The sequence below is a fragment of the Toxotes jaculatrix genome, chromosome 7 (genome assembly GCF_017976425.1).
Source record: "Toxotes jaculatrix isolate fToxJac2 chromosome 7, fToxJac2.pri, whole genome shotgun sequence".
NCBI lineage: Eukaryota > Metazoa > Chordata > Actinopteri > Toxotidae > Toxotes > Toxotes jaculatrix.
In genome coordinates this window covers 24,589,652-24,602,619 of record NC_054400.1, presented here as the reverse complement: position 1 = coordinate 24,602,619, position 12,968 = coordinate 24,589,652, and the positions used below count along the sequence as shown (strand labels likewise).

At 39.5% G+C, this 12,968-nt stretch overlaps 1 protein-coding gene across 1 annotated transcript in view; it reads left to right on the top strand.

The window, feature by feature from the left end:
- The first annotated feature begins 4,023 nt into the window (after positions 1-4,023).
- Positions 4,024-12,968, top strand: part of LOC121184948 (citron Rho-interacting kinase) — an 84,848-nt gene continuing 75,903 nt past the window's right edge. Inside the window, exons 1-2 of the mRNA XM_041042879.1 lie at positions 4,024-4,029; positions 6,915-7,091. Of these exons, the coding sequence (XP_040898813.1) occupies positions 4,024-4,029; positions 6,915-7,091 (183 nt within the window). The remainder of the gene's footprint in view (positions 4,030-6,914; positions 7,092-12,968) is intronic.

The window sequence follows — 12,968 nt, the reverse complement described above, 5'->3', positions numbered from 1 at the left end:
TGTAATGCTGCTGGTGTTTAGTTGATGGCAGATTCAAGGAAAACACAGCAACCTTTGTGCTATAAAAAGTGTTACACCCTGTATCAGTACCTGATCAGTCAGTGCAGTGTGTTATTTTTACATTTATTATTTTTTATCACAAACAGTATTTATGATAACACTTACTTACACACTTACACAGCATAAATAAATATTTAACCTTGGTGAAAAACAATAAAAGGGCCATTCTATGACACTGGTGCCTTTTCAACTTTGAAAAGTTAAATTTTAAAGTTAAAAGTTAAAATAACTTTAATCATCACTTTTTAAATACCCAGGGAGTAAAGACAAGGAATTGTATTGTGCCATCTCAGGCTGTGTAATTCATATTTTCTGACTGTTTTTCTCCTGAATGTTTTGATAGTTTTGTCAATGCTGTGAGAGACGAAGAGTTGAAAGGCCATTTGAATTGTCTTTTTTGATTACATTTTCATCAAATTAATGATAACAATAGGACTGATGTTAACAGGACTGACCAGAGTAGCAGGGATGACAGGACACACATTCTACTGTGTACCTCTTAAGTTACATAATATTGTTTTCCATTGAGACTAAAAGTGTCATGATCAGCCCCTAACGGGGCTGTTTTCTGAATCCTTTTGTTTTGTTATGAACTCTTCTTGGACATTTGTTGAACCCTTTACAGCTCCCCTTTGGACTCTGGTTTAGTTTATTAAGTTCTGTTAGTAGTTCCTGTTTTGTTAAGTCAAGTTATTCTTTTGTCTCTTCAGTTTTGGTTGTGTATTTCCTGTTTTATTTTGAAGCCTTGTGCCTAGTGTATCTGGTGTTGTTCTACTTCCTGTTTTTGTCTGGTCTCCCTCCTTTTTTGACTGGTTGCCCCGCCCTAATTGGTTTCACCTGTTGCCCATTACCCCTGTGTATTTAAGTCTTGTTCCCCCTGTTCCATTGTCAGTCTTCCTGTGTCTCTGCCTGTGTTGGTTCCAGTGTGTGCTTCTGCCGTGCTTCCCCGATTCAACTCACCGTGTTCGTTCCTGTAGGCCTTCCTGTTTGTTGCGTTTTCCCACTCATGGCATTACCTTGGTTGCCTTTTGATCCCAAGTAAGGACTTCTGCTGTTTGCTTTGTGTTTTTCCCTCCTTCATGGATGATTTCTAGTTGTTTCAGTGTTGTTCTCTGGCCCTGGACGTTTCCAGTGATTTTGAGTTTAATAAAAGACGTTTAGTTCACTCATACGTTTATCCTGGGGTTTCTGCATTTGGGTCCTCTTCCCTTGTGTTCTTGGCTCCCTGGCTTGACAAAAAGTCATTAACATATCAAAGCCAACTGAGTCAAATTATAAAGTATAAGTGATATTTTAAAAGGGTTTAACATTTCATTCAACATAGTAACCATATGCAGTTTTATAGCAGTTAGAAGAGGCTGAGAACTGCCTGACCACACGAACTTCTCACATATGAAAGGGCTCATTTTCACACTAAAGGAGGTAACACATTTCATCAAAGGCAATGAGGTAAAAAAAATTTACACGGTAACTACATAACACCCTTTTTGTAGCAGTGTTTTTGTGGTTTGTCTTTCCTCCATTTCTTCTCCTCTTTATATGTTAAAAATGGTAGCATGGTAGCATCTATCCCTAACTCCTCTGATCCAGCCTTGAAAAAAACATCAAAAGTACCCTCAGAAATGAGAGATACTTGTTTTTGAGCTGGTGGCATCCTGGTTCAGAGATGATGCAATTTCCTGTAAATAATGTCACTTCTGTAATGTATTTTGCAAGTGTGTTTTGGTGAGGATAACAGTGTTGACAGACATGAAATCACGGGACGTGAATAAATTTAAATATACTTTTAAAAATGAATATATGTATTTTTACCAAACCAAACCAAAGCTAATCAGAGAGCTTACATTAATGCTAATGTTTCATGTTAAAACACTGCAACATAATGAGCACAGCAAAATGTAACGTCATATAACGGTTTTTCGTTGTTTTTTTTGTGGATAATATATATTTTTGTAGTCACAGGAGAACAATCTGATACGTGCGTGAAACTTACTGTCAGGAGTGACAGACATCAGTCTGGCATACAGGGAAGTTCCTCTTTGGGGATAAACTTTACAATCTCTTTATTAGAGACTGTGGCTCCCTCTGTGGAAAAAAAGGGGATATTACACCCATTAAACCCCAAATGACTGATAAACAATCAACGGTCTGCTTAAACCGCACAGCTTTAAACCACTGATCTGAAAAATATTTTGAGGTTGCTATGTTATGTTGATCAATGCTATAAACTGCATGAAGGATTGCCAGTTATTTTGCATGCAAGGTTTGTTTTGTTAAGTGGAGAGGACTTCATAAATGTGAAACTGTGGTCTTTAAATGTCTGCTGTAGTACAGTTGTAACACAGTTGACAGGGCTCCAGTGTTTACAACCGATCACAAAGACAGTTTTCCCCTTAGGGAACATGAATAAGCCCTCTGTCTGTGAAGGACTGTCAGCTGCATCAAAAGCGTTGTTTGTGTATTTGTGAGTGACAGCATTTCTTCATCCCCTTTCCACATTGTTTTGAGGCAGCCATGTGATCTACCAGATGAGTAAGAAAGCCTAAATTTCCTTGAACAGTGAATTTAGTTCCTTTAATGGTGACACTTTACAGTCAGTATCTGGAGCAGCATCTTCCTAGTACTGAGTGTTCTGTGCTTATGTAACATCAACTCTTAGTCATGCAGCCCTGACTCTGCCTTTTTTCAACTAATGCAAGGTTTGGCCACCCATTATGTAACAGAACCAGGCTCTTTAAACCTCTAGATTGCAGTATTTCTCTCTGATAGTCCAAACCTTATACCAACACAACAGAACACACAAGCTATAGAAATAAAGCTCTTTCCATGTGTTTCCAGTGGATGGCAGTGTTTTGACACTGCTGCTTCTTGTAAATGACTTTGAAAGCTTGTGGCAACATGCTGAAGGTATCTCACATATCATTTTGTTTCCCCATGTTGATTGTTTCTCTCATGGCTATACCGTTTGGTATCCACTGTTTTTTTTAATGTATTAATTACTGTTATTTTGCTGGGAAAAACTTTAGAATTTAATAATACTGTGTTTTCACACTTCAGAAAGATTTGAATTGTCAACAGAATTTGAAGTAATTAACACTGTACAATTCAGCAGCATCGCAGCGAAAACACCCAGTCAAAAAGGCTTGAAATTTTCCGTCCTCAGAATTAAGCTGGGATTGGCTTTAGAGACATACAATACCTTGTTGCTAGGTAACATCAGTATGATGCCTCTGCCTCAACCCAATACCAAATCACTGGAAATGCAAGTCTTTTTCATACTGATATGAGTAAATCATAACTGCTTAGATATTACATTCATCAATTCAATTTTTTGACTTATCTATATCACGTATACTTAATGTGTCAGAAGAGAATAAATGCAGGCATGTAAAAGATTATTTTTATCTCTGGAGGAGTAACCTGTAATGGTGGGTCTATTTTTTATCATTGCATTTACTGTAAATGCTCAGCTATATTGTTTACCACAACAAGTTGTACGGTAGCTGTGAAGGTTTGAAAGTGTCAGGCTGAAAGCAGTCGGATACCTCTACCAACATGCTGCATTATGTAATGGTATAAGCTAAAAGTAGGTTCTATTTATAAATCATTACACATTTTTTTCTCAAGGATATTTAGGGATAGGGATAAGAAAGAAGGTCTCTCTGAATTCTCTTTTTCTCTCTTGCTCTGATATTTGGTTACATAGGTGTACCTTTGAAAGCCTTCCAGCAGAGACACTGTTTGTGGCAGGTGGTGACCTCATCCTGGGTCTATGTGCGGAAGTTATTAATTGAGGGCTCTTCCTGGACGTGTGTTTGTCCAGATGCAGATTTCTCTTCAGATTACAGTAAGAGATCTGCTTGGCTGAATCAAGAAAAAAAAAAGTCTGAGGCAGCTGAGCTCAGAACTGTCACTGAATCATTGGATTAAATCAGTTCCTGACAGTAGGGAGGATGTGTATAGATGGAGGTAAGATACTGGAGGTGTGAGCTGACTCCAGGTCAGCATGTGGGAGTATGCTGACCTGCCCTTAGGTACAAAAAACAGGAATTTCACATTCCTCCATTAGTACTACAGTCATCAAAATCAATTGAACCCGTAAAAAGCGTGAGTGCTGCACTGGTACTTTGTCTGCCAGTAATTACTGTAACTCATTGATTGTACAGTGCTGTGCTTTTACCTTGTGAGCATCTTGTCCCTTCTGTTGTACTGCTGTAGTACTGCTTGCCAGGTTAGGTTGTGCCATCTGTTACTGTGTGTGTAATCTGTCACTGTGTGTGTGTGTATAGTTTGCAAGTCAGTATCACAGTGACGTGTCACTTGACTTACATTAGCATAGAAACTAATAAATTGAGGTGAGCCTGAATCCACCACATGTTGGACACTGGGGACCTTGTTAGGTTGTGACATGACACATACTGCATTACTGTTAACTCTGATACAATAATACTTCAGTATGCTTTGTTACTATTATCTGTGTACTGTTACAGTACTTTCAGTGAACTCTGTTCCAGGGGCATTAGATTATTCTGACACAGTGCACTATTCTTGTAGTATAGCAGCAATGCACTCTTTGAATACAAGCGAGACTTCCTGAGCTTTATTTAAAAGTAAAAAGAGGACATTTATATCCAACCAATGAATTTAAGAAGACAATTTAAGATAAAAATCAAAAGTGTATTAGACTAAAAAATGTTTAATTCATCTTAATTTATCTGAAAAATGTTTTTCATGATTTCTGTAAATAGGATGATTGATGAATGTATACATTTCATCTAGGGGTGTGCCCGATTCATCGATTCATAGATTAATCGTGACACGACACTTGACGATTCAGAATCGATTCATAAATGTTCAAAAATCGATTTTTTTAATAACGGAAGGAAAGTGCAGCGGTCGGAACAAAAAAAAAGTTGCACGTGCCCTTTGATTTCCGCGATCACTGAATCGCGGAATTGGGCGACTAATACGGAATCTACTTTTTAACGCGGAATATCGCGGAATTTGACATAATTTGAGTGCAATGCTGTTTTCGTGTGGAATAGGAACGTGTGTCTGGGGAAAACTGCACGGAGGGAAGCAAATCTGGGTGGCACAACAAGCCCCTTCCATAGACTAAGTCCCTCCCCCTTCAAACAATGTAAGCATGGCGAAGCGGCTGCGTACGGCTCTGTGTTCGTCGGCGAAAAAACTGCGAAACTCGATGCGAACTGCTCGGCTCTGTACTGAGGGGTTAGCGCCGAGTGTTGCATATTCTGTCAACACTCCGTTGACTGGAAACGTAAGAATACGCGCAGTTACCATATAGTGTCCAAAATCCATATGAGAAACAATCTGGCTGACATGCACATACAGTAAGATTTAAAAGGATTACTTTCTGCACATGTAAATCAAGATATCAGATTGTAATAGAAGTGGAAATATTGTCAATTTCCTTTCCCTATTTTTTTCTTTTCTTTTCTAACAGATGTTTTTTCATTTACATGTTCATAATAAAATAATCAAATCAGAATCATGTCAGTACAGCCACACAATATATATTTTTAGTATTATTATTATTGTTTTTAATCTACATCAATAAATGAAACAGACATTTAGAACTACATGTGCGAGCTAATGTTTTTTTCTTTTATCAGAGGAGTTGAAAATAATACTTTCTTGTGGATGTTGTCTTCATTGACAGATGCAACTACTCAACAGTTAATTTCTATTTAATTTGTGTACATTTTAGTCATTTACATTAAAAACACACTGTTTTTAGGTAGATTCCCCAAAACTATAATGGAAAAAACATAATTCCCAAAAATTAAAATGGATAAAACAGAATTTGGGAAAAAATAAAACGGAATTTATAGGGCCCTAACATTAGGGGACGGACCTCAGTCCAAGAGATGGCGGCGTGTAATGTGTCACAGCGTGCAGTTCACACGTTGGGTTTAAAAGCGACAGTGTGAAGACATTTTGTTTAAAAGAAGTTTTATATTTTCTAAATGCTGGGAAATTGCTAAAATTAATAATGAAGAAAAGACAGATAAACGTGTTTTACTTCAATGAATGGATATTTAAAAATATACATTATTTTACAAGTAACTACAGAGTGAGAAAAGAAACATTCTATGTGGGGAAAAAAAGATTAATCGAGATGCATCGATAATCGGTGAATCGTCGAATCGTAGCACTGTGAATCGTAGTCGAATCGAATCGTGAGGTGACTTAGATGGCACACCCCTAATTTCATCCTACAGGAACAGTGCTGCATGTTATAAATCAGACATGCAATATTTGAAAGTATTGTTTTTGCTCTACTAATGGTGCCGAAAGCCTCGAAATAACTGCCTTTTTAAGCACAGGTTTATTCAAAAGTGTTTATGTTTTTAATGGAAAATTAAAGTAGAATTTACTGTTATGACACCCTTGTCCTGACAGTTATTAGACGCCAGTGCTGCTGTTCATTTAGTGGAGGTTTAGTAGGGGTCGTTGTTTTAAGTTACTAATGAGCTGCTTTAAAGAGTCTTTAGCAACTGACATAAACATACAGTAGTTTGCAGCTATTAGGATCTGACTGTCAAGCTGCATACATTAGTGCGATTAGTGACGGCTGCTGCAGTATGGGGAGAGGAAGAAATACTTGGGGTGGGGGTGGGGGGGGGGGGGGGGGGGGGGGGAATAAGGGTGAGCGGGGTGACAGAGAAGAGAGAGAGAGAGAGAGCTCCCTCTCACTCTACAGTATGTGATCACCGGTCTGCTGCATTACTCTAAAATGCTATTTCTCTGTAGTCCTCCACTCCCTCCCTCTCTCCTCCGCTCTATCTCTCTGTAAGCAGTAATCTCTAGTCGCTCTCGCTGTCTCACAGCTTTCTGCCCTGCCACAGTGCATCTCTCTCTCCCCACAGCTCCACTTTCTCCCCAGTGAGGATGACATCCCCGAATTTGATGAACCAGCGAAGCTCTCATTCTGGCTGGTGGCTTCCCAGGGAGACCCCACATGCACGGGCTTACTGGACGAGGAGGTGCCGTGTCTAAGGAGCTTGGTAGAAGACCTGTCAGCTGTAGCTGTCTCTGAGTAAGTGCCATACTATTTTACTTAGTCCATGTAAGATAAGGAAGGTGTTGAGGGTGACGACTTGGTCAGAGAAAGAATGAAAACAGTATCTCTGCTTTACAGCTGTGGTCTGCAACAGTTCTTTGTAATTTTCCCCACATCAGCATGTTGGAACTATTCCCTGATTGATTGATTGACTGGCACTACAGCTGAGGATTTATGGAGTGATGAGACAGCATTGGTAGCACCGAGCTTATGCAGCAGCTGTATCTTGTCGATCACCAGTGAGCACTGTTCTTGGTCACGACACTGAAATGCTGTGTCTTTGTTTGCCCATCTCTCTTTATTGCTGTGCTTACTGTGGCATACACTCATACAGATGGCTATCACTCCCTGCAGTGACATTTAAACGCCCCACTGACTATAAATGGTCACAATAAGACAACTGGATGCTCTTTTTCGGATATCTGATTAATCTGTACCAAGACTGAGGAAGTTAAGTTTTTAGACAAAGTTTATCTGAATGTCTATCATGCAAGGATTTTCCAGATGATCTCAGCTCACTTTAAACTTCCTGTCAGAAAGGTGTTATAGTAGCTGGGAGTGAGAGTCAGCGCAGGAAGAAAGCTGAAATTACAAAGTCGGTAGGAAAAAGTATGACAAGATGAATACTGTGGTTGGAAGAAAGTATCTCTATGGTAACAGCAGGATTTGCCAAGGGTAGAGGAGAGGTGAAGGAAGCTTGCTGCTTGTTTCTGGCGCCTATTCAGCTGGATTGCAAATTACAGTACCGACAGGACTTTTGAGACTGAACAAAACAGAATATTAATGAAGAGACTGTGGGAGAGACAGAGAAAATATAAGATATAGATAGATGGACAGATCGATAGTTATAATAAATACTATACACAGTAGTATTAGGTACAGCAGCCAGATAACGTAGTTCATGCTTAACACTGAGTTCGCTTTAGAAGTCGCCAACTACGTAGGCTATATTTTCTCTAAAAAGGATTAAAACCTTTCCAATACAACTGTTCAGTCGCATCTGTTGGTGTTTATTTTATGTTATGTTTTAGTGAAGGCAGACCAAATTGAAGGTAGATGGTACAGAGAGAATGAAAAACTAACTCTCTGCTGAACAGATCTGTCAGTGCTAATGTGAGTTGTGATGACAGAGAGAGAGAGAGAGAGAGAGAGAGAGAGAGAGAGAGAGAGAGCTCTACTGCTCCATATCCTCAAGTGTCATTTTCCCAAAAGCCTCCTTTAGAAGCCCACACTGATCCTCTTTGTCATTTGGATTTGTGATATAATGATGGACTGGCTTTTTGAAGTGCTCTCCCAAGTGCTCACCATACTTTTATAGATTGTGATATCCAGTCAACTCGACCGCCATAAATAGGTAATATATCAGTGCCAGAGCATTCACGTGCAGGTCTGTAGGATTGGTGGCCCCAGTGGTGAGTGAATGTGTTTTTAGTACCATATTTAACACAGTCACTGTGCAACAGCTTTGTCATTGGAGAGTGACAGTTAGTGATTAAAGGCTAATTGTGGGTTTAGTTGTCTGGGTTTACACCCATTCCACTGGATACTTAAAATAATTTTAATACATCAACACATCTTTTTTAATTGGTTCAGGGTGAACTTTTTCCTTTAATAGCTCATGTAACAAAAGGTAGTTATTTCTAACCAGTGTTTATGTATTCCTCTGAGTATGCTGGTGCATTGGCCGTCGGGCCTCAAGGATAAGAAACCCCACTGCCACTTGCAGAAACTTAAAGCCAGTAGTTATACTTATGTGTCAGCTGTGCACAATTTCCTTATCCAACTACTCTAAAAACAAATTTAAAAGTCTATTGAAATGTATTCAGAAGCATTCAGAAATTCTTATGCATGAATTGTGGTAACCAATGCAGATGCACTAGGCCTGTAATGCACCTCCAAAAATGTATGGTGTTGTGTTATTGAGCACAGATTCTGTGGATACATTCATGGAGACATGGTCCAGTTAACTTTCCCCAGTCTTCAAAGCCTGGGTGTTTAGCAGGAAACTATGGAGCTGGACAGCCATGTTTGAATCAGAGAACTGCTGCAATGGCAGAGGCCAGAAGCACCCTTTGCAGTCTTTTTGTATGACTGTGGCATTACTAATTTGTTGTTGTCATGACAATAGGCTTAAATGTCTCTTAGTATATGTGTAAAGGGTGGGTTGAAAGATCAAGAGGGGAGTAGATGGGAGAAAGGGTTTGTTTTTTAGAGAAGAATCTGTGCCACTACAGCGTTGCAACAGGTCTGTGATTCACCGCTGCCTACAGCCCATACTGTAGCACTGGCCCCTGGTCACCCTGCAGACTGAACGTAGAGCAACACCATGACTGGGATGCAACCTCTCTCCGCTCTCCTCCTCTTCAACAACTCTGACTCACAGCCCAGCACATTATTCAACCCACGAAAAACATCTCCTCAACTGAGTTGGAAGCCAGTGTTCCTCTGTGAATGTTACTGGTGTGTTGTTGGTGAGCTCTCAAAAACAAGCAGTGTTTGTGGAGCATTTCTGATTAAAGGTACTGTAATTATATTGCTTACTGCTGTCTGTGAAAACAGGCAGAAATGTAGGATGATTTTCTGGACTGGAGCAGGTATAATGTTATGCTTCTGTAACAAGAATTTGGAAATGCTCATCTAACACGGAGAGGCCAGCTCAGTGGTCAAACTGTCTTTCTTGTAGTTGTAATGAGCTTTTAAAAGTATAGTTATTAGTAATTGCTTTCAGGGAGCTAATTATTGCAGAGGAGGAGCCCAGCTGCACAGTCTGTTAGCTCAGCTCATTATGGGCAGTCAGCTAGCACTTGAGTCTGGGAGGAAGACAGCCAGATCTGAGTCCCATCTGGTGCCTCATGCTAGGATGGCACCCTGTAACCACCAACTTTACCACTGGCTGGCTGTGGAGGAAGTTCTCCACATTGTTTATATATATACAACAGTAAATCATGCAAGGTTAGTGTTAGTGCCTCAGCATATATAGATGTATGAGATCCATTAGCAGGTTTCAAGCTCTGAGAGCTGCTGGGACACGTGAACCAACAGAACCAGGCACACAAGGCTTCTGTGTCTCTTAGTCAAATCACTTTCACATGGGTGAAAATATTTGGGTGGGTCACATCTGCAGGGTTAAAATTGTTTCTCTCTAACTACCTGGCACCTGCTTTCAAATCACCAAATACAAATAGGAGGTTTTCGACATCTCATCTAAACCAGACAGCAGGAATATGTACCATTGATGTAATGTGCTTACAGGCTGAAGATCAGCAGGTGCTAGAGAAAGCTCACCTCAGCGAACGCTTTGCTTCATGCCATCATCACTCATTACAAGCCACCTGCTCCTGCATCATGTCATGCCAATCAGACTGGAATACCAGGCAGTATTCTGATGCATTTGGGCATTTGCTGTGTGGCCTGTTGTGTTACAGAACAGCCCACACCCCCAAGTGACCCTTCAAGCATAATGATTACATCAATCACATTTCTGGCCTAAATATTAGTAAGCACCAGAGTCATCTCTAGAGACTCGTAATACCCTTCGTTCATCTGCAATGTCTGCGTAGTTTTGTGTTTTCACACAGATGCTGCTGCATGTGATCTTCTGGGCAAGAATATGATGGTTACGTCCTGCTGGTCACAGGCAGAATACGAAACAGAGCACAGTCAAAACAGACAGTATAACTACAGGGAATATAAATAACAATTCACACAATCATGCAACAGTAAAAACACATAGCAATTCACTACCCTTCACATGTTAGTTGAGCTTGAGTTGCGCATGTTACTGTAGGGAGGAGTGGGAGGTGAGCCTCTGCTTTTAATAGACATTCTCCCTCTATCACTCATTCTTGTGCCTGCCTCGATCACAAAAGCTGCCAAATATATCCAGTGGTGGTGAAAGAGGCTGTTGTGTGAACACAAGCAGGTTTATTTATAGTGTCTGTTAAGCTAGAACATGAGTGCGTATTTGGTTAGCACTGTATGGATCTCCTGTGGTAAACTCACTAAATAGCTAAACATACGTTCATCTGCTAATCATGTGTGTGACCATGAGGCTGTATAAATGGGAAAAGTGTTAATGTCTGAAGCATCACTGCTGTGGAATGACTAGGTCTATGTGCTATGTGAATTTCTCAAGTCTTCTGTGCTTGATTACTAATTGCTGTTCCTGGCATTAGAGCCAATGTTACAGTTTGGTTTTGAGATTTATTTAATGAGGGCACATTTGCTTGATTAGCTATTTCTAATGAGAATTACTATGTGAATTTTTGATTGTAATAACAATAACAGTGATCTGGGGCATGATATCCTTGTTATAGTTATAGATATAGTTAACATTTAGATACATTAATTCTATAGTGTGCTTTAAATTTTATGAGTGTCGTAACACACATGAAAGGTAAATGATTCCAGTCATCCATACAGTATGATTATAAAAGCTAAGTGTTTTACATAAGAGCACTGAGTCAGCACTTCAGTTTTCAAGAGAGGTTGAGCATAAAGACTGTTTACTGTCATTTCTCTCTCTCCCTGTTCCCAATCTCCCATTCTCTCTTCGTGTTCTCCTCTCCTGCAGATTAGTGGCTACATCCATCAACTCTCTAGATAACGGCATCTCCTTTGGAAAAACATCATTACTTTAAAAACACAAAACAGCCAGAATTGCCGGACACATGTCACAGGTATTATTCTTCACATGGTAAGAGTTTGTGTCCGCGGCGAGCTAATTCAGCCATCTGTCGTCAGTTTGCACTATAGCTGAACTGGTGTGTGTGTGTGTGTGTGTGTGTGTGTGTGTGTGTGTGTGTGTGTGTGTGTGTGTGTGTGTGTGTGTGTGTGTGTGTGTGTGTGTGTGCTCTTGAACTTCTATTTTTGTGAGGACCAGTTGGAGTTACAGATCTTACAGAGTGAGGACATTTTGGCTGGTCCTCACTTTCTGACACACCTTCAAACCTTCAAACAGGCTGTTTGAGGCTTAAGACTGTGGTTTTAGGCTTCAGGTTAGACTTGGGTTTAGGTTAGGGTAAGGGCTTAGGTATATTGTCAGAGTGTCCTTACAAAGATAGCAGTACAAGTTTCTGTGTGTGTGTATACATGTTTGTGTGTTTTATATATCTTAATATTCCATGTCACTCTGACTATTTTAGAGGATTGGGTGGTCCTTGTGCCATGAATTTGTTACAGGTATACTAACTACACTCTTTAAAAACTCCTACAAAACAACTGTGGGTGCATGATTGAACACAGCACAACAATGGTTCTTTTTTATGTTTTATGGGGTAAAATTACAAGTTAAACAACCTTAAAAGTGCAGTGAGTGCTATGGAAAATAAAGTGTAATAAATAATGAAATAAGTTTCTGGTACTGAGGTGGTTAAAAAAGAAAAAAAGGATAGAACATGACCATTACCATGCAGTGGAATAACTGCAAAAATTATGAAAAGGAGAAACACTTTAAAAAGGTTAATTAAAATGATTTTTCCACTCTGTACATGGGTTTGTGCTGTTATGGAGAGCATGCCTCTCTCCTCCCACATCTCCATTATCAGTTTTCATTATTCTTTTCCCTCCGTAAACAACATTTAATGTTTTAGTTTTTACAAATATTTGTATGATTTCAATCAAGGAAATTGAATTAATTTATTTAAATTATTTTGATAAAATAAAGTTTAATAAAGTCACATCAATGTGTGTTTTGCAAAGCAACTTCCATCAATAAATTGTACCATCTGATTTCCCAGTTAGATGTGCTAATCCTTTGTAATAAAGATAATCTTACGGTTTACGGTTGAATTCCACTACAGTGTTGACCCATTGGTTTTAC